A 20,035-nucleotide genomic window follows, 5' to 3' on the forward strand; every position below is an offset into this window, starting at 1 on the left:
TGCAATGATCCCAATTACAAGAAAAGGCGAAACTTGGGCTATGATTTTCTTAGAAAAAGAAGAAGCAGAAGTAGCTTGAAAAAGCTTCTTAATGAAGACGATCATGCATTTCATCTTCCTAATCCAATGATTGGTTTTGGAGTTCCTACTGAACCAGATCAGATAACTCAAAGAACACTTCCATAAGATGCTATTGGGCCTCCTTATTTCTACTATGATAACGTGGTATTTGCTCCAATTGTATTTGGGCTGAAATGTCACGGTACTTATACGATGTAGAGCCATAATTTGTATATTCGAAGCATTTTGTACTGATGTATGGAAAAGGGGTTATATTCATAATCTGCCAATTGAGAACATATTTCCTCTTGTTCCGCTTCCAAATGACTCTATGATGAACATAACTTGTTTGCTTTTCAACAATGATTGCAAATGTCGATAAGCCTTACTTTAGATTCCATGTACTTAAAAGTATTAACATGAAGTAATAGCCAAAAATATTTTGTTTGTTTTTAAGATTATATTAATCTATTTACAGGATGTTTTTAAGATAATATTAATCTATTTACAGGATGTTTATATGAAACAAATTGAATTTCAAAAATAAATTGAATTTTAAAAAGATAAACTTGGAATAAATGATAAATATATAGAAATATATTTAATGTCATGACAATCATAGGAATGATAAAAATTCAAATGACTCAACAAATTATTAGCACAAGTATTTCTAAATTAATCAACTTGATATAATTTAGAGCACTGAAGTAAGCTTTTGTCTGGAATATCTCAAACGTTGTCAGAATGCTTATAGATGTGAAGTTCCTTCCAAACTGTCAAAATCTTAAGAAGGTTTAATTTTCAGATGCCTAATACCAACATACATTTGAGCAGCCCTTTCAGGTTTTCAACTCAAATCATTCCTTTGGTTGCAAGACGCCCTTTGCGGGTTTTCATCATGACCCTCTTTTTCTATTTTTTTTCTTTCTTTTTTTCATTTTATTTTTCTTTTATTATTTTTTATTTTTTTCTTTATTTTTTTTTCATCATCTTTTTTTTTCAAGCATAATATTTCTTGACAGAATCTGAGTTTATTGGGTTTCTCAGAACTTTTCCATCCATTTCTGCCAAGATCAACGCTCATCCGGAAAAGGCCTTTTTTACAACATATGACCCTTCCCAATTAGGCATCCATTTCCCATGGAAATCTTTATTTATAGGCAAGATCTTTTTCAGCACTAGATCACCCTCTTGGAATTCTCTTGGATGTACTTTTTGTCATGAGACTTCATCATCCGTTTTTGATACATCTGTCCATGGCAAATAGCTTTCAATCTCTTCTCCTTAATAAGGTTCAATTGATCAAATCGAGCTTGGATCCATTTAGACTCATCCAATTTTACCTCTCTCAAGATTCGAAGGATGGAATCTCAACTTCAATCGGTAAGACTGCTTCCATCCCATAGACTAAAGAAAAAGGCATTACCCCAGTAGATGTTCGCACAGTAGTTCGATATGCATATAAAGCAAAATATAACTTCTCGTGCCAATCTTTGTAAGTTTCAGTAGTCTTTCTAATGATTCTCTTGATGTTCTTATTTGCCGCTTCAACCGCTCTATTCATCTTTGGACGATATGCCACTGAGTTTGCATGCTTGATCTTAAACTGTGAACAAAGTTAGTCATTATTTTGTTGTTCAAGTTCAGAGCATTATCTGTAATGATCCTTTCTGGTAGCCCATACCGGAAAAATTATTTCTTTCTTTATGAATTTGCAGACTGTAGACCTCTTAATATTGGCATATGAAACAGCTTCAACCCATTTGGTAAAATAGTCAATTGCTACTAAGATGAAACAATGTTCATTCGATGCTTTTGGTGTGATTGCCCCAATGACATCTATTCCCCACATAGAAAATGGTCAGGGTGCTGTCATTACATGTAAAGGCGATGGGGGTACATGAATCTTATCTGCATATATCTGCCATTTATGACATCTCCTTACATAATCAATGCAATCTGTATGCATGGTAGCCCAATAATATCCATATCTCATTATTTTCCTAGCCATGGAAAGACCATTTGCATGTGTTCCGCATATCCCACTATGGACTTCCTCAATGATGCTTCTGGCTTCGCTAGTATTTAAACATCTCAATAGCATTTGATCATTGCTTCTTCTATACAAAGTCTTGCCATCAAGAAAGTATCCAGCAGCCATTCTTCTCAATGTTCTTTTGTCAATTTCATATGCATTTTGTGGATAACTTTGATATTTGATATGTTGCAGGATATCATAATACCATGGTTTGCCATCTTCCTCTTCTTCCACACTGTAACAATGTGCAAGAATTTCATATACTTGCATTTTGATCGCATCATATCAACTTTCTTAGTTGCCTGAAACATAGCAGCTAATGTAACCAAAGCATCTGCCATTTGATTTTCCTCTCGAGGGAGATAATTGAAGGTGATTTTCTCAAATTCTTTTACTAATTCGAGGGTGAAATTTCGGTATTCCATCAATTTGGGATCTTTTATTTCCTATTCTCCTCGTAATTGATACACCACTAATGATGAATCTCCGTATATCGTGAGAAATTTAATTTTCCTTTCTATGGCTGCCTTCAATCCCATGACACAAGCTTCATATTCTGCCATGTTATTGGTGCAAAAGAAGTCTAGTCTGCTTGTGAAAGGATAATAGATATTTTCTGGAGAAATTAGCACTGTTCCAATTCCTCGTCCCAAGCATTAGATGCTCCATCAAAATAAAGCTTCCAGGATTCATCATTCGTTCTGACTTCTTCATTCAAGGATATGCTCAACAAATCTTTGTCTGGAAAATTAATGCTTAGAGACTGATAATCATCAGATATGCGACTGGCCAGAAATTCAGCTATGCCACTTCCTTTTATTGCTTTTTGGTTGACATATACAATATCAAACTCGGATAATAACATCTGCCATCTAGCCATTTTGCCTGTCAAAGTTGGTGATTCCATCAAGAACTTTAAAGGATCAAATCTAGATATCAGCCAAGTGGTATGATATAACATGTATTGTCTGAGCCTTCGAGTAGCCCACACCAAGGCACAACATAATTTTTGTATTGGTGGGTATCGAATTTCACAATTAGTAAATTTCTTATTCAGATAATAAATGGCTTTCTCTTTTCTTCCAGATTCATCATGTTGTCTCAGTACACATCCCATCGAATTTTCAAAGACTGTCAAATACAGAATTAACGGTCTATCAGGCACTGGTGACACTAAAATGGGGGCATTGGATAAATATTTCTTAATAATATCTAAAGTTTTTTTACATTCATCATTCCAGACTTCAGGATTGTTCTTTCGGAGTAATTTGAATACTGGATCACATTTGTCAGTTAACTGAGAAATGAACGAGATATATAATTTAATCTTCCCAAAAAGCCTCGAACTTTTTTCTTTGTATTTGATAGTGGAAGATCTTGAATTGCTTTTACTTTATCTGGATCAATCTCGATTCCTTTTTTACTGACTACAAATCCCAAAAGCTTTCCTGATGTCACCCCAAAAGTGCATTTAGCGGGGTTGAGCTTTATTGATACTTTCTCAATCTTTGGAAAAGCTTTCTCAAATTTTGAATATGTTCTTCTTTGGTTCGGGATTTGGCAATCATGTCATCCACATATACTTCAATCTCTTTGTGCATCATGTCATGAAACAAAGTAACCATTGCTCTTTGATACGTTGCCCCTGCATTTTTCAATCCAAATGGCATTACTTTGTAACAGAAAGTGCCCCACATGGTTACAAATGTTGTTTTTTCCATGTCTTCAGGGTTTATTTTTATCTGATTATACCCTGAAAAGCCATCCATAAATGAAAACCGTGCATGTCCTGCAGTATTGTCCACCAATGTATCTATGTGAGGTAATGGAAAACTATCTTTCAGACTAGCTTTGTTGAGATCTCTGTAATCCACACACATTCAGACTTTCCTGTTCTTCTTTGGTACTGGTACTATGTTGGCTACCCATTCTGGATATTTAGCTACTTGTAGAAAACCTGCATTAATTTGCTTCATCACTTCCTCCTTAATTTGCAAAAGCTTTTCTGGTCTCATTCGTCTGAGCTTTTGTTGAACGGGTTTATATGCTGGACTGATTGGAAGTTTGTGCACCACTATATCTATACTCAAACCAGACATATCTTGATAAGACCAGGCGAAGATATCTCTGAACTCTTAGAGGAGATCTATTAATTCTTGTTTTATCTGGGCTGACAAAGTAGTACCAATTTTCACTTCTTTCATTTCTTTCACTTTTTCTACCAGTCTTAACAATTCAGTAGGAACATCACATTCTATTTCATCCTCACACTCATTGATTTTCTCCAGACATATGGGGGGTTCTAAATTTATCTTTTGATTAAATTTAGGAATAAGCATGCTATTAACATTGTGACACCTGCAAATTTAAGTCGGACATATTTTCGAAATGATATAGTAAATTTATGAAATAAATGAAAATAATGAATGTAAAAATGTAAAGAATGTAAATAATGATTGTCATTTGATAATTTTAAAGAAAACTTCTTATATTTGATATTAGGTGAACTTAACATAATTTCCTTTACAAGATAACAAAAAGTTTTCGTATTCCTAGGCTAAAGCATAAAAGATTAGTTCTGAGTATTACTCTGTGTTAATACTAAAAACTACAGGGAGATCTTTTAGTAGTCCAATTGCTGAGTATTTCTCCAGGAAAACAAGGGCGAATCTCAGCCAAGTATTTTCCAATCTTGTTGACATTCATGATCATGTTGATAAATAATCCTCTCATAGATTCTTCAACTATGCTTTGATTTTTTTCAACTTTTCTTCTTTAAAGGCATCAACAAGCTGTTGTTCTACATTAACTGTTCCTCATGATTTTAACGTGGTCTTCAACTGCGGGAAAAACATGTGTTTCCAAAGGATCTCTTCTCCTTTCAACCTTGCCTTTTTATCTACGCATATTCTTTTCATCTCTTTGTTCTTTTGCTAAAAATTGGGCTTAAATCCAAGCCCAAAACGATCTTTCTTCATCTTTATACTTACATGAACTGAACTCCCTTGAAGATTCTTTTCCAAACATTTCCCAGTTTTAGCTCCAATGCCTAAAGTCTGTCGTACAGTCATCTTGGTGCAATCAGACAATTTGGGATGTGGAATTTTGCTTCCCTCAGCAATAAAGGTTTTATTGACAAATTCCAAAGCTGGGAAAGAGCATTCGAGAGCATCATCATTGGTTTCAATATACGGAACATCACTTGTTATAGACGCAATGATTTCTTCCTCAGCTTCTACGCATATTAGTTGTCCATCAACAACGAATTTCAATTTATGATGTAATGAAGAAGGAACAGCTCCTGTAGAATGAACCCACAGCCTCCCCAATAAACAATTATATGTAGGGTGGATATCCATCACCACAAAATCAATATTGTACACGACTGGTCCGATCAACAACGGTATTTCCATTTTCCCAAGCACATATTTTTGAGTGACATCAAAAGCTCGCACTACATTCTGATAACTTTTCATGTGCGATTTATCCACCGGCATTCTTTGAAGTGTAACCAGAGGCATCAAGTTAAGAGCGGATCCATTGTCAATTAATACTCCTGGCAAAACATGACCATGACAATGTATGGTAAAATTCAAAGCTTTCACTGACCCCATTCCACTTTCTGGTATTTTATCATCAGTGAACGTGATGTAATTATCAGCAGTTATGTGCCCCACAATCCTGTCAAGCTTGTTGAGAGATATATCTTCTGGAATAAATGTTTGATTAAGAACTTTTATCAAAGCATTTCTGTGTACTTCTGAATTCATCAACAGATCAAGAATTGAAATTCACGCTTATTGTTTATGTAGTTGTTCAACCACACTATATTCGCTGTGTTTCAGAAACTTCAAAAATTCTTGTGCTTGTTTTTCTGTTACGGGCTCATTGACTGTTGGCGGGGATTCATCATCAAATACCTTTAGGGGTATCACTGTAGCTTTTCCCTTTGCCTTTGTCTGTTCTGATGCATTCGATGATTCGAGAGAGTAACATCTCACACTTCTTGTAAAGAATCCGACTTCACTCACTGCTTCAGACGTCGAATCCTCACTCTGTATTTTCTCTTCTGCTTTTTCCAGAGAAACATATCCTCCTACCTTTGAAATATTGGTAGTATAATTCCAAGGTACCCTGCGGGTATCCTTATATGAAAATGGTAAAGGAGTAGTGATAACCACTTTCGGCTTTGTTGGTGCAGGATTCACTGTAGATGATTTTACATTAATAATCACGGGATCACTTGTTCTCTACTTAGGTTTAGAATCTTCTGATGAGCAAACGTCATCTTCTCTTTTTCCGGGTTCTTCTTCAAAGAATTCTATCTCTTTGTTATTCATCAATTTTTGCACCAAATCCCTAAATTCAGGGCATAGTTGAATTCTATGTCCCTTTTCTTGATGATATTCGCAATAATTCTCATCCACATCATGCTTTGTTTTGAATTGTTGTTGAATCATACCAGATAGGGAAATTTGTTGAAATATCCAGCTAAAGGGGAATTTAATCTCAGAAACATCTCTTTTGGCTTTCCTTCTGCTTTCTTCCTGAATCATGTTCATATTTTTGTCTCCATGATTTAGCAACGGATGATTTGATGTAGCTGGTAATTGAATTCCAACTTTCCAGTGTTGATCAAATTTTGGACCACCCTTTTGAATGCGAAACAGTTTTCAATAGAATGACCCATAATTCCTTCATGGTAAACACAATGCGCTTTTATATCATACCATAGAGGGAATGGTGGTTGCATGGGAACCAACGGATAGGGCAGTATGATATCTGCTTTTAATAGCGAATCATAGATCTCAACATAGGGTACTGGTAAAGGTGTAAAAGATAACCTTTCACTTTCCCTTCGAGATCCTCTGGACTCTACTCGATTAGTGTTTATTTCTTCTTTCTTAACCATTGGCTGGGTTATTGTAACACTTTTCGAAGTATCCTTGTTGTAAGAGTTTGCATTGTTGACTTCGTTCTCTTTTTTTCGGTACATAGGTCTTTTGGAACTAGTCCCCTCGTTTGATTCAATTTTGCCACTTTTCAAGATATTTTCAATGAGTTCTCCAGAAATGACTAGATCTGCAAAATTTATGGTTGCATTCCCCGTTAGATGACTTAAATAAGGAGCCTTTAAAGTATGGACAAACATTATTGTGGCCTTTTTTCTGATAGAGGTGGTTGAACTTGGGCTACTATGTTACGCCATCTCTGAGCGTACTGTCTGAATGTTTCATTATTCTTTTTCTCCAAATTTTGGAGAGTCCATCTATCAGGGACCATATATGTCACGTGGCGGTACTGCTCTAGGAATGCCTTTGCTAGATCTTTCCAGGATCTAATGTTGCTTTTGGTCAATTGAGTATACCATTTTAAGGATGGTCCTGTCAAGCTATCTTGAAAGTAGTGAATTAACAATTTCTTATCTTTCATATGTCCTGCCATTCTGCGACAAAACATAGTAATGTGGGATGAAGGGCATGTGGTACCGTCATATCTCTCAAATTCAGGAACTTTGAACTTGATGGGGAGGATTAGGTCTGGAACCAAACACAACTCCCTAGCGTCAAACCCATAGAATGATTCAGTTATTTCTACGGATTTCATTCGTTCCTCTAAGCTCCTGATATGTCTGGTCAATTCTTCATTTAATTTTTCTTTCTCGTTCAGCTCATTCAAATCTGGGATTAGATGTTCAGCATTAAAATCCCCTATTTTCTCATCTGATATAAGTGGATTTTTGCTTGAAGATGCAGGATCCACTTGTTGATTTTCATGTGGTTTGGCATCTTGAAGTGCTGATGTGCGGGCATGGATTTGTATAGGTATAGTACCAGAGTGATAAATTGGTTCTGGTGGGAAACCTAGAGGATAAATAGGTTCTTGGTTGAAAGATACATGATTTTCATGAATTTTTCCAATGGTAGCCTGCTTTTTGAGCATGTCTTCTATTTTCTGCATCATGTTGTCTTGTGAGTTTGCAATACTTGCTTCAATTTTCTCTAGCTTCATTCTCATCTCTGCTTGTTCTTTGTTATGATGTTCCTCAATACGTTGTATTTTTTCCTCCATGATATTCTTAGTAGTTTGTCTAGTACCGTAGTGATGTTGTATTTCTCGTTTGGCCAGAATAACTGCAATTGAAAATTCTTTTGATATTATTTTTTCAAATTTTAATTTATGAATATTTATCTTAATGTAAACATAAAAATTATACATAAAGAAAATAATGCAACGAATAATGAATGTATGCAAAATGCATGTATGTAAAAGGTATTGATCCCCAAAAACTTAATTGTCATAGAACAACTTCCATCAGCATACAAAAGTTTCTTTATAATAGTTCATAACTAAAAATATGACGTAGCTTTCCTATTAAGCTCTATTATTTCTTTCATCAGCCATGACATCTTCTTTCCGAACTTAGAAACTGGATCAACGTGATGTTCAAGTATTTTTCCTTCAACAGCTAGCTCCCCAACATATCTGGCAACTTCGCTCATTTGTACCATATCCTCAAATACCATATTGCTTCTTTCTTCACTTATTTCTACATAGAAATCAGTCGCTTTTTGTCATTGTTCATTAGTTCCCTCGAGAGTATGCTCTAACTCAGTGATTCTGACTTGACAACTGTGCAGAGTTTTTTCGAAATCTCTAATACGTCTTCGCAGTGAAGCATTCTCCTCATAACTTTCTTTAAGATCACTAGGTCCTAGACGAACCTTTCTTTGAAATAATGACTCTTCAAGTTGCAAAATGTAAGCATTAAACTTTGATTTTTTGTTTCTAGACTGATCCAGATCTTCTTCGAGTTTTGTTCGTGCTTCTTGCGTCCTTTGACTAAGCTTTTGGATTTGAACATTCTTGTTTCTGCATCTTTGCATCAAATTGCTAGCCACTTCTTGTTCTACCTCAAGTCTGGTGTTGAAACTCTTCTTCTCCAATTCCCATTTTTCTTTTTCAACATCGAACTCTTTAATCCTTTGGCCCCTGACTTTAAGTTCGGCAATCAGATTGTTCATTTCAGATTCAAATCCCTTGAACATGGTATTTTTCTCACCTCCAAATTTCTCAAGCATGATGTTCTTCATCTCTTCTAATTCTTTGGCTCGATCCCTTTCTCTCTGCATTTATTCATGATATCGCGGCTTTCAGCTTTGTGCTTTATAATTCGCTCCCTTCTGTCAACCTCAAAATCCTCAATTTTCTGCTTTCCTTTCTCAAGGCTTTTGAGTAGACGACTATTCTTTCCTTTCAAATCTTCAACTCGACTTTTCTCGATGTTCAATTCTTTGGTCATCTGTACTGTTGATCTGTTCGGTCCTGATGCTTTTCGGGATTTGTGTACCTCATGGTAATTCTTCTTTAACGTTCTGAATTCACCATCAACTCTTTCTTTGTTTTCCCTCAGCATTGCACATTGTGCTAAATGAAAGTCAACGTCAACACCCAACATAGCTTTATCTCATCTCATTTGCTCTAATTCTTTCGACCAACCTTCTCTTTCTGTTTCAAACTCAGCTCTCAGGATTTCAATCTCTGATGGAACCACCTTAATGTGATCTTCCATAGAGATATCCTCATTTTGGTCTGGTAGAGGAATATTTTCATTCTTCCTGAAAGATCTTCATTCCTCATAATCGGGAGTTAACATTTCTTTTACTACTTTAGCTCGAATACAAAAAGTTGTTTTCCAAGCTGTAAAGGCCTCCATGATATTTCTTTTATAATTTTTGCTGTGGAATGCGAACTCCGACGAATGTAATCCAACAGTAACAGGAACAAATTGACGACCTTCATACTACCTTATAACCAGAAGTTGTGCATATCCGATTCCTCCGTATAATCCGAGCAACATCACCCAATTGTAATCACCACATTTGTAAAAGAATTCCCTTTGGATTTGCCACAGGGCTCGCCAAACAATGTCATCGCTTTACAGATTTCGAAAGGCATTGATCCACATATCTTTCGTAATTTCTTTCGACCATTCTTGCTCCATAAATTCTTTCAATGGTAAGTAGTCCGTACTAAAGCGCCGTTATGAAACCTTTTCTGTCCTCCAAAAATGGCTACGGATCCAGACATATAACAATTGGGCACATCTTGAGAATCGTCCACCTCCTAGCCTTCTACAAGCGTTTAACGATCTGAAAGTTTCTGCTAGAATTAGAGAAGCAGGATTGACCCTTTTTGGTAGCTGCTCAAACAAATCTACTACTGCAGCCTCAATATATCCCATTACTTTCGAGAAGATGACCATACCATATATACCCATAGCAAAGAGATCGAATCGTACTTTATCATCTGGATGACTGAATAAATTCTTTAATGTTGGTCCAAGCAATGCCTTCACTTTCGCCCTTTTGTTTTGTGCGGGATACCACCCATTCCTCTCGTACTCCGGCAACCTTTGCTAATTTAACTCGAAAAGGTTGATTTTTAACGACCTTGAATAAATTCGATTTTCCAAGGCCCCTTCTATATGTAGCAAAGTTGTATATTCTTCAATAGTAGAAACCAAATCATCCTTATTGAAAGTGAAAAAATTATAACCAGGATTCCATAATTGAATCAGGGCTCGAAGCAAGTCATCATCAATTTATACATAGAGCAAATATGGGATGTCCCCGTAAGTATGATAAAACTGTAACTTTTTGTTTGAGTCCCAACTCTCCCAAATGCATCGTAGATCTTACATATCATTTCTTTTTAGAGAAACTGGAGCATAATTGGCTAACTCAGATACATAGTCATCTTGCAGACTGTCCTCCCCTTGTCTTTGTAAGTCCTCAGCCCACTGTCTTACTTCTGAGTTTGGAACTATTTGATTTGAACACTTTTTATCCATAGATGAAGGTTTTCCAATGAGACGATTAACACGAGGATCAATACCTTTAATCATGTATGATGCTATGCAAATAGAACACACAAAAAGAAATGAATTAGTTCACATAATAAAGAAGTAAAATTAATTTAACAACATCTATCCAAATATTTCTAATTAAACATGCTTTCTACATAGCATACTTAAAATAATTTAAATTTTCATGCAATTTATTTAGTAAATAAATAAATTAAAAGGAAAAAGTTTAGAAATCATTTCTCCTTTGTGTACACCCTATTTTAGACAAAATTTTGGCATGACTTCAGATCAGAAGAGTTTCTAATGTTTACTATATGTAGAGTTTCAGTTCTAAGAGTAAAGGTACCCGAATTGTCCTTGTTAGTGCCTCATTGGGCTACTAACCCTCAATCCTAGTCCATCACAGACTAAAGTGGATCGAGTTCAATTCGAGGGGATACAATTCTTTATGCCTGACATGGAGAATAAATTCTCACGAAGACATAGAGCATATGAACCCCGAAAGCTACTTGCTAGGTCTGACACGGAGAATAAATTCTCACGAAGACGTCGCTTTCACTCCCACTTAAAAGGGACAAGCTTGATTAAAAAGCTTATGTTATGCAATGCATGTGTTGTGTGTGAGGAGAAATGTTCAAACCTCTGACAGAAAAATAAATAATGAAATAAAATACTTGAAAATAAAATGAAACATTAATAAAATAATATACATATAAATATTATAAAAATAATAAGTATATATAAAAATTTTGAAAGGAAAGAATTATAAATTAAATATATGAATTTTTAATTTCTAATTAATAGAGATAATTTATAATTGATTTTAAAGCTTGACCAGGGGTCCCCAGCAGAGTCGTAATTGGTTTTCGCCCGGGTACAAAATTTTTACTTGACGGGAAAAATAAAACGAATAAATAAATGATTTTGATTAAAAAAATATTTTAGGAGTCGCCATTGACCTTTTTGGGTTAGGTAGGTCAAATACCTAAAAACAATCTTTTAAAATAATTTTTAAGAAAACATAATTTAAAAGATAAACTGATCTGCGTATAACCAAAAGTTTGAGTAAAACAGGATTCGTGGTCGATTACGTTTAGGGAAGGATTAACACCCTTATAACGCCCAAAATTTGGTACTTATTAATTATAAATTGTCTCTATTATTTGAAATTTTAAAAATTCAAAAATATATTTAATTCATAATCCTGTTATTTTGTATTTTAATCGGATCATTCTAAGGAAGAATAATATATATATATATATAGTGTTTTGTAAATAGGACATTTATTTATTTAAGAATATCAGAAAAGGGCTTCTAGTTGCTTTAAGACAGCTCTTTTCTTCGATATTAATAAATAAAATAAATATTAAAAGTGTAATAATTTTTACTAAAAATAATTTAAATAAAACAAAATTATAATTTTTATAATATTTAAATTATTTAAAATACCAGAATAGGACATCCAGTTGATTTAAGACTGCCCTATTCTTTGGTATTGAAAATAAATAAACATTATTAAATAAATAAATTAATAATATATATATAATTATAAGACTAATATAATAAAATAATAATTAAAGTAATAATTTAAAATATATTAAAAATAATAATAATAAAAATTAAGTTAAAATATAACTAAACAATGACTAAAATAAATAAAATTAAAATAATAATAATAAAATGTAAAAATAATAATAATAAAACTTGTAAATAAATGAAAATATTAAAATTAATGACTTAATTATAACATATTCAAATTTAGTACCTGGTTTAAAAATAATTATTTAATTTTTCAGGGACCAAACATGCTATTTTACCTTATTGTTAATTTAGTGACTAAAATAAACATATATTTAAATTCGAATAATAAATTAAAATAAATTAAAACATGCTTTTTGGATCAAAATATTAATTATTAAAATTAAAGGACTAAATCTGTCATTTACCTAAAATATATATTATTTAATATAAAGGACTAAAATAAATAAAATTAAAATTAAAGAAACGAATTATAAAGATCTAAAATTGGATTTAGTAACTAAAATATAAAGTTATAAACCTATAATGGCTGTAGAAAGGGTTTTACCCTTATCAAATTACACACAGGCCCTCCCTTAAACGACGCCGTTTAAGAGAGGGTACAAATACCATATTATAGTCGGCCTGAAGGGCCATCTTCCCATTTCTCTCTTTCACTTTCTCTCTCTAACTGAGAGAGTTTAAAACTCTCTCGCTTCTCTCTAGCTTCCCTCACCGGAGGGAAGCCGGTTACCGGCCGGCAGCCTTGTGCCACCGCCAACCTCACCGCCGGTCACCGCATCCGGTGGCCGAAAAATTTTATTTTACACCAAAATGTAGATCGGACCGTCCTAATGACGGTTCCAGTGTCTTTTTCCCTTAAATGGCCCCCGATCGGAGCAAATTTAGGAAAATACCTTCGGTTTTTGAAGGTTTTTTGACACGTGGAGGCTCGTATGAACTCCGGTAATGGCGTGGCTTCCTCGGTAAGTATCTCTCGTCTTTTCTGGTTATTTTGGTGTTTGTGGTGCTGGTTACTTGTTTCCTTGTTGTTCTCTGGGCTGCTTCCTCTCTTGCTCTGTCTCTTTTGTTTGCATGTGAGCCGAGGCTTTATAGCCACTCCGGTACTGGCCTCGGACCGGTTAATATAGTGGCAGTTTGGTGAGTCACCAAACTTTAGTGGTGACTCACAGTGGATTTGAACGCGGACGGTTGGGCTTGAGTATTCTGGAAACTCTCGGTTGGCGTCATAGTAGCATGTAGATTGGCGTGGAACGGCGTAGATCAGCGGCAACAGCATCGGCAGCCGCGTGTCCTTAGGATATCATACCCTAGGGTTTGTATCTGGAGCATATGAGGACCGTTGGATCAAGGCCAGATCCAACGGCTGTTGTTGTTGGCGGCTAGGGCAGAGATTATACAAACCCTAACTATTTAGGGTTAATATTTGGGCCACCAAATCTGGGCCTCTATATTTGGGTTGGGTCTGTAATATTCAATAAAATTATTTAATAATAATAATATAATAATAATAATAATAATAAAATACAAATAATATTTAAATGAAAAAAACGAGTATCTTCAGATACCATACAGTTTTAAACGATATAATGATAAAAATATTTTAAACGTTTGTATTTGTTATCATTTTCTTTTATTGTTTTAATCGCTAATATTTTAATTTTTAATCAAAATAAATTATATTTGATAGAAATCATTAGTTGATTAATGATCAATAAATGTTGTTGACATGATATTTTCACATGTGTTTAATTATTTACGTGACACATGTTATATTATTATTTTTTAATGATGTGACACAAATTATACCAACAATTGAACACACGTGAAAATATCATGTTAACAATATGTGTTGGCCGTTAGCCAATTAACAGTTCCCTCCCAACAAGATTTATTTTGACCAAAAAACGAAATACCGTGAGCTAAAAAGCTAGAAAAATATGGGATAAAGTGACCATTTATATAAATATTGGGGTAATTTTGTCATTTTATTTTTTATTTAAAAATCTAAATTTGGTTGTTAACATCATTAAAATTTATATATTAATTTTAAGTCCATCATGATATATTTTCACATAAACACAAATACTATATATATTTAGATCCTGGCTTTAATCGCTACATAAAAATGAAGTCTAGAAACCATATATAAACATTTAAAATTACATAACCAACAATAACTATATATACATATACATAAGCATCGAAATTTACAAATAAAGCCAACACCTTCGCGACAGAAGTACAAACAAAACCAAATCATTGATGAAAACCCTAATAAAACCCTCAAATTCATCTTCCTTCTAATATGATTTTATTTATTTTTAATTTAACCACTTATTTCTTAGCCATTGATCAATTATGTTGAATTGGGTTTTAAAAGTTCATCTATCCCAATCAAGTTTACTTAATTCACAAACGTTAATAATTAAACTCGTGATCTTACATAAATGTATATTGTTTTATTCTACTAGATCAACTGGTTGTTGATAAATGCTTTTATCTTTGACATGCATTTACTTGTTTTTTCCCTCAAACCCTAAACCCCCGAAACAAATAAAAGTGGGGGTCAGAGCAAGCAGAAACTGACCCTGCAAAAAGCAAACTGAGTTAATGATCTCCAAAGTAGTTTTAGCACAAATTTGGAAAACATGGGCGTGCTTTGCTCTTCTCATGCAGAAGTAATCAGTGGGTTTGGAATTTGCCTCAATGTTAGGGTTTTGATTGCAATGCCAATCATTTCATCATTCACGTGCTCAATTCCAACCTTATTAATAACCACAAGATGCTCCTCAGTTTATCAATCATAACCAGAGATTTTCTTCCTGCCCAAACACACACAAGCTTGCTTTAATGTTTCCGCATGAAATTTGTACTATCTATATACTCGTATCTCTGAAAATCACGTTAATGGGTTTTCAGACAATCAAGCTCATCTTATAATTTTTTTGTCACTTCTGTTTAGGATTACATGAAGCTTGAGAGTAATAAATAATGTCTCATAATTTTTTTGTAGTAAAATGGTATTTGTTTGTGTTTATTTAGAGATTTGAGGAACAGCAATAAAGTTTATTAACTTGTATACTTTTCATAATTATTCACAACTCTTTTAAAATATATCGAATATTTATAATGAATATATCGGAACTCTAAACAAAAGATGAATTGTGCGAAACTAACATATAACTAGTGAGTTGATTTTTAAAAAAAAGAAAAAGCACTGAAGTATTTTTTTGCTGCTATGAAAAATTAAATATACGCCGAATGCAATATGAATGAAAATCAACATAGAAACATTTTAGTTAATATAAAGATAATCAACGTCTAAAAGTTATTAAGTGGATCAAGATTTCAGAAAACTCCTAAAAAGTAATACCTAAAACCATTCCATCAATTTTTAAATATTAAATAAAGCAATCTTTATATGATTTTTTTGTTGTTTGATGAACTAATGAGTTAAACCCAAAACCAGAAATGATTCTTTTCCGGGGAAAGAAAATTTAGATATAGCCAGGAAAAAAGAAAAAAGAGAATGGCAAATTGATTGTTGTTTCGAAGCATACTTGAGAGATATGGACAAGTCACCGTCAGCTAAGCAGAAGAAAACACAGATTAATTAATGGTAATAGAACATTATCTTACAGACATGAAATGGAAATCTCGGCTGACGTTAATCACCAGTCCCTTTCTAAGCTTACTCCTAATGACAACATAATTTGAAGAAAAACATTAATGGGATAATTCCCAAGTCCACATGCAGTCAAACACAGATGAACCAATGGATATCTTAGCACCAGAGGCATTGACATTGTTGCCCTCCTCGGATACAGCGCCGAAGTTCAGTGGGGAATCGCCGTCAAGCGGCGATGCAGCAGCCAATGTTGGTTGAGACAAAGAGAAAGGGAACTCCGAATTCTCCTGCAGAGATCTCAGGCTTTGAAATCCTGAAACCCCGGCGGTACGTGAGTACCTCGAGAGTGAATCGAAACCTGTGTTGATCATTTGAGGCGGAGGTGGCAAAGCGAGGTCGAAACCGGGGTGAAAAAAAGGGGTGGAAGTGGGAGCGGCGGCAACGTAGGAGGGTGCAGCAGCCATCGTGGAGAAACAGGACACGTGCTCAGTGTGAGTATGGCTGTCGTAAGAGCAGCTGTCACGGTCAGTGAGGGAAATATTGGTGGGATCAAGGAGAGGGGGAAGGGAGATCGATGACGGAGAGCTTGGTTCTGGGTAAAACGAAACGGAGGTGTTCATGCGGCTCCTCGCTACACAGCCATGGCTGCTGCTAGAACCATTGCCAGCGCCACTCTTCTGAAATACCCTAGAAATAACCCATTCATCCTGCAAAGAAAATCTTTGAGCTAGTTTAGAACTCACTGTTTGAAGAACCAAACAGTTTATCGGACAAAAGAAGCAACGGTGACGTAGGAGAGAGAGACCTTTGAGCTTGTGGGGAGACAATGGTAAGCAAATTTGCCTTCAAGCCTATACTCATGCATGACCCAGTAACTCTTTTCACCTTTAGGAGCCCTTCCCCTATAAAAAACCAGGGTTTTCTTCATTCCAACAAGAGCACAAGTCTTGGAGCTATAAATCTCCCTATCTTTCCCTGTAGCCTTCCAGTAACCAGCCTCGGTTGCTCGGTTAGTCCTCAACCCCGTCGGGTACTTCCTATCTCTTAAACTGAAGAAATACCACTCTTTCTCTCCCATCTTCGCTTTCTCTGCAACATCACATAATCAAAAAGAAAAAAAAGAAAAAAGCTGTAAACAGATTATTATAACATCAACGATTACAAATGTAAAAGGTAATGATCACATACCAGGAAGCTCCCATGGCTCACACTTGTTAAGGTCAACTTCAGCTATAGCTCGACCCGTAAAGGTACCATCAAGAACTTTCTTCAACAAATAGTAAGTAATGAGCTCTTCATCAGTCGGATGGAAACGAAAACCGGGCGGCAAGTGAGTGTTACCGGAGTCAGAATGAGGATAACTGTCCATATTCTAACTCCAAAAGTCAAAAGGCTTGAAATGAAAACCCTAGACTTCAGAACACAAAGCTGAACATCATGAAATGAAAGAAAGAAGTGAAGTTGAATGAAGAGGAAGGGGGAGAGGGGTTGATATATTGGGGGGAAATCGGATTTGATGAATCGAGTGGCGGAGGAAAAACGGAACGAATTATAATAAGAAGATTAAGGGGTTGATATATTGGAGCTGGAAAAAACAGTCTGTGTTGCTTTTCTCTGCACTGTTCTGTTTGGAAATCTTTCTCTTTTCTAGCTCTAGAGAGAGAGAGAAAGGGTGTGATGTAAGGGGGATTAGAGTATGCGTGCGTGCGTGAGGAAATGTGCAGGTATTCTCTGTTATGTCAGTCTAAGAAAAAAATGAAGGGAGAAAGTAAAATTTCTTTTCTTTTGCTTTTTTGAGAGATGACATATTTATATATTTATTTTGTGTTTGCGGACATAATAATAATATTATTTACAACGTGAAAAATGTAATGAATGAATCGATAAAGCTGTTTCATATCTCTTATTGACAGATGAGTACATGGATAAAAATTATCGACTTACACATATACTTACACCTTGTAATTTTTTAGTATCATTTACTTTTTAAAAATAAAGGTTTAGATTTTAATAAGATAAGTTTTGATGTTTTTCGACTATGTGATGGGTTAGTCTAAATAGGTAATATCGTAAATTAAAATCATTATGGTGATAATGTAGATATTTTGTTGCTATAAGATCACAAAACTGATTACAAATATTTAGATCAATCAGTACAAATTATTTCTGTTTAATTAATGTCTGGAGTTTGTGTCTACATGAGATTTAAAGGTATGGTACCATGTCCAAGTGTTCATGATGGTCCCTTGGCCTTTTTATATTAATTTAATATTTGCTTATAGGCATGTGCACTTGTTGGTCTATGAAATGGTGTGGGATTTTTCTTCCCTTTCCTTATAGGAAGTGTGAATTTGTTGTCATCTTGGTTAAGGATTGCCGACAGATTTAACAATGTTCATGGTTACCGGTGATCATATTATGATGATAATTTCATCGTTCACAGAAAGTTTTGTTTTGAATCGAACCGTTCAAATTAGTTTTTAATTTTAAAAATACAAGTTTAGATTGAATTATTTAATTTTATTTAAGTTATGATTGATTCAAATTCGGAATTAAAATAAATAATGGATTTCACTCTACTCGACATAATGTTATAAGCTTATAACTAAAGATAATTATAATTTTTTTCTAATTAAATATTTATTTATATGATTTTTTATACATTTAAATCAAATGGAGTCAAATACGAATAAAAATCCTTAATTTTCATATAAAATTCTAGCGGTTCAACAGTCTAATTCTACTCGTTATCCTTCCTAAACCAGATCAAGCATGATTAATTATCAGGTTTTGGAGTTTATTAAATTTTTTTAAAAAGAAAATCTATATTATCATTTCAATAATAACAACTATCCTAGCGTCAATTTAAATATATATGATAATATTTTAAAAAATAGAAAATTAAATTGTTTTAAATGAAAAATGTGTCAAATTATACCGTACAATATTTCAGATTAGGTAATGGCAAAATCATTATTGCTATAATCTAAAAATAAACAAATAATGAAAATATTAATGTTTCAAAGTACTTTAACAATGGTAGATTGCAAGTCAGTAGAAGTCTGTAGCTTATGAATTTTCTTTCATGTTTTTTGATTGATTCATTTAACTGTTCATTCTATCAAACACTGATTTTTTTATTATTTATATGTAAGTTACAGAAAATATAACGTATTTAACATCTTTTGCAGAAAAACATTGTACATACACTGCACCTTATGCTGATTTGGTATCACGTTCGAAAGGCACATCTTATAAAGCGCGCCTTACGCCGGTTGGATGTTAAATCCACAATTTTTTTAAAACAATGTCTAGTAGGTATTTAATTTTGTAAGGGCGATATTTGTGTAAAAAAATCAACTTTTTTCCATTTTTTGTGAAAAAAAATTATACATTAAAATCTTTAAATATGCTTTTACAAATTATTTTATAACTTGACAATTTTTTGGGTTTGTATGAAATTACACAATATAATTATGTCTACAAATTACCACTTGACACTTTCTAATGTCTTTTTGACCATTCAAAATCCTATACGTATAGTCTAGTCTAGGAAAACTTTGATAGTAAGTAATTTAAAATATGAATAATTTTATAAAAGTTTTATAACTAGTATTTCTTTTCAAAATGATGATGATGATGATAATAATAATAAGAATAAATATTTTATAATTTAAAAAATTATAAATTTCATATATATATTTTTTAAAATCTTAATTTTTAAAATTAATTATTTAAAAATATAAAAAAATATTAAAATAAAAATTTAATTACAATTGAGGGATCAAATGAATTATTATTCATTAATTATTATTTTAATACAACAATTAATAATGTGTATTTATTTTTAAAATTAAGTACTATGACCATAAATTATCAAAATTATTAATTGTTGTTT

At 33.6% G+C, this 20,035-nt stretch overlaps 1 protein-coding gene across 1 annotated transcript; it reads right to left on the reverse strand.

Moving 5' to 3' along the window:
- Positions 1 to 16,080: 16,080 nt before the first annotated feature.
- LOC120127703 (protein CUP-SHAPED COTYLEDON 2-like) lies at positions 16,081 to 17,506 on the reverse strand. Its single transcript, XM_039145564.1, has 3 exons — positions 17,326 to 17,506; positions 16,943 to 17,226; positions 16,081 to 16,844 (listed from the first exon to the last, which is right to left on the reverse strand). Exons 1-3 carry the CDS (start codon positions 17,504 to 17,506, stop codon positions 16,236 to 16,238), a joined length of 1,074 nt encoding a protein of 357 aa, XP_039001495.1. The 3' UTR covers positions 16,081 to 16,235.
- Between the last annotated feature and the right edge of the window lie 2,529 nt (positions 17,507 to 20,035).

This window comes from Hibiscus syriacus, unplaced genomic scaffold (assembly GCF_006381635.1).
Source record: "Hibiscus syriacus cultivar Baekdansim isolate YM2019G1 unplaced genomic scaffold, ASM638163v2 tig00110472_pilon, whole genome shotgun sequence".
Taxonomy (NCBI): Eukaryota; Viridiplantae; Streptophyta; class Magnoliopsida; order Malvales; family Malvaceae; genus Hibiscus; species Hibiscus syriacus.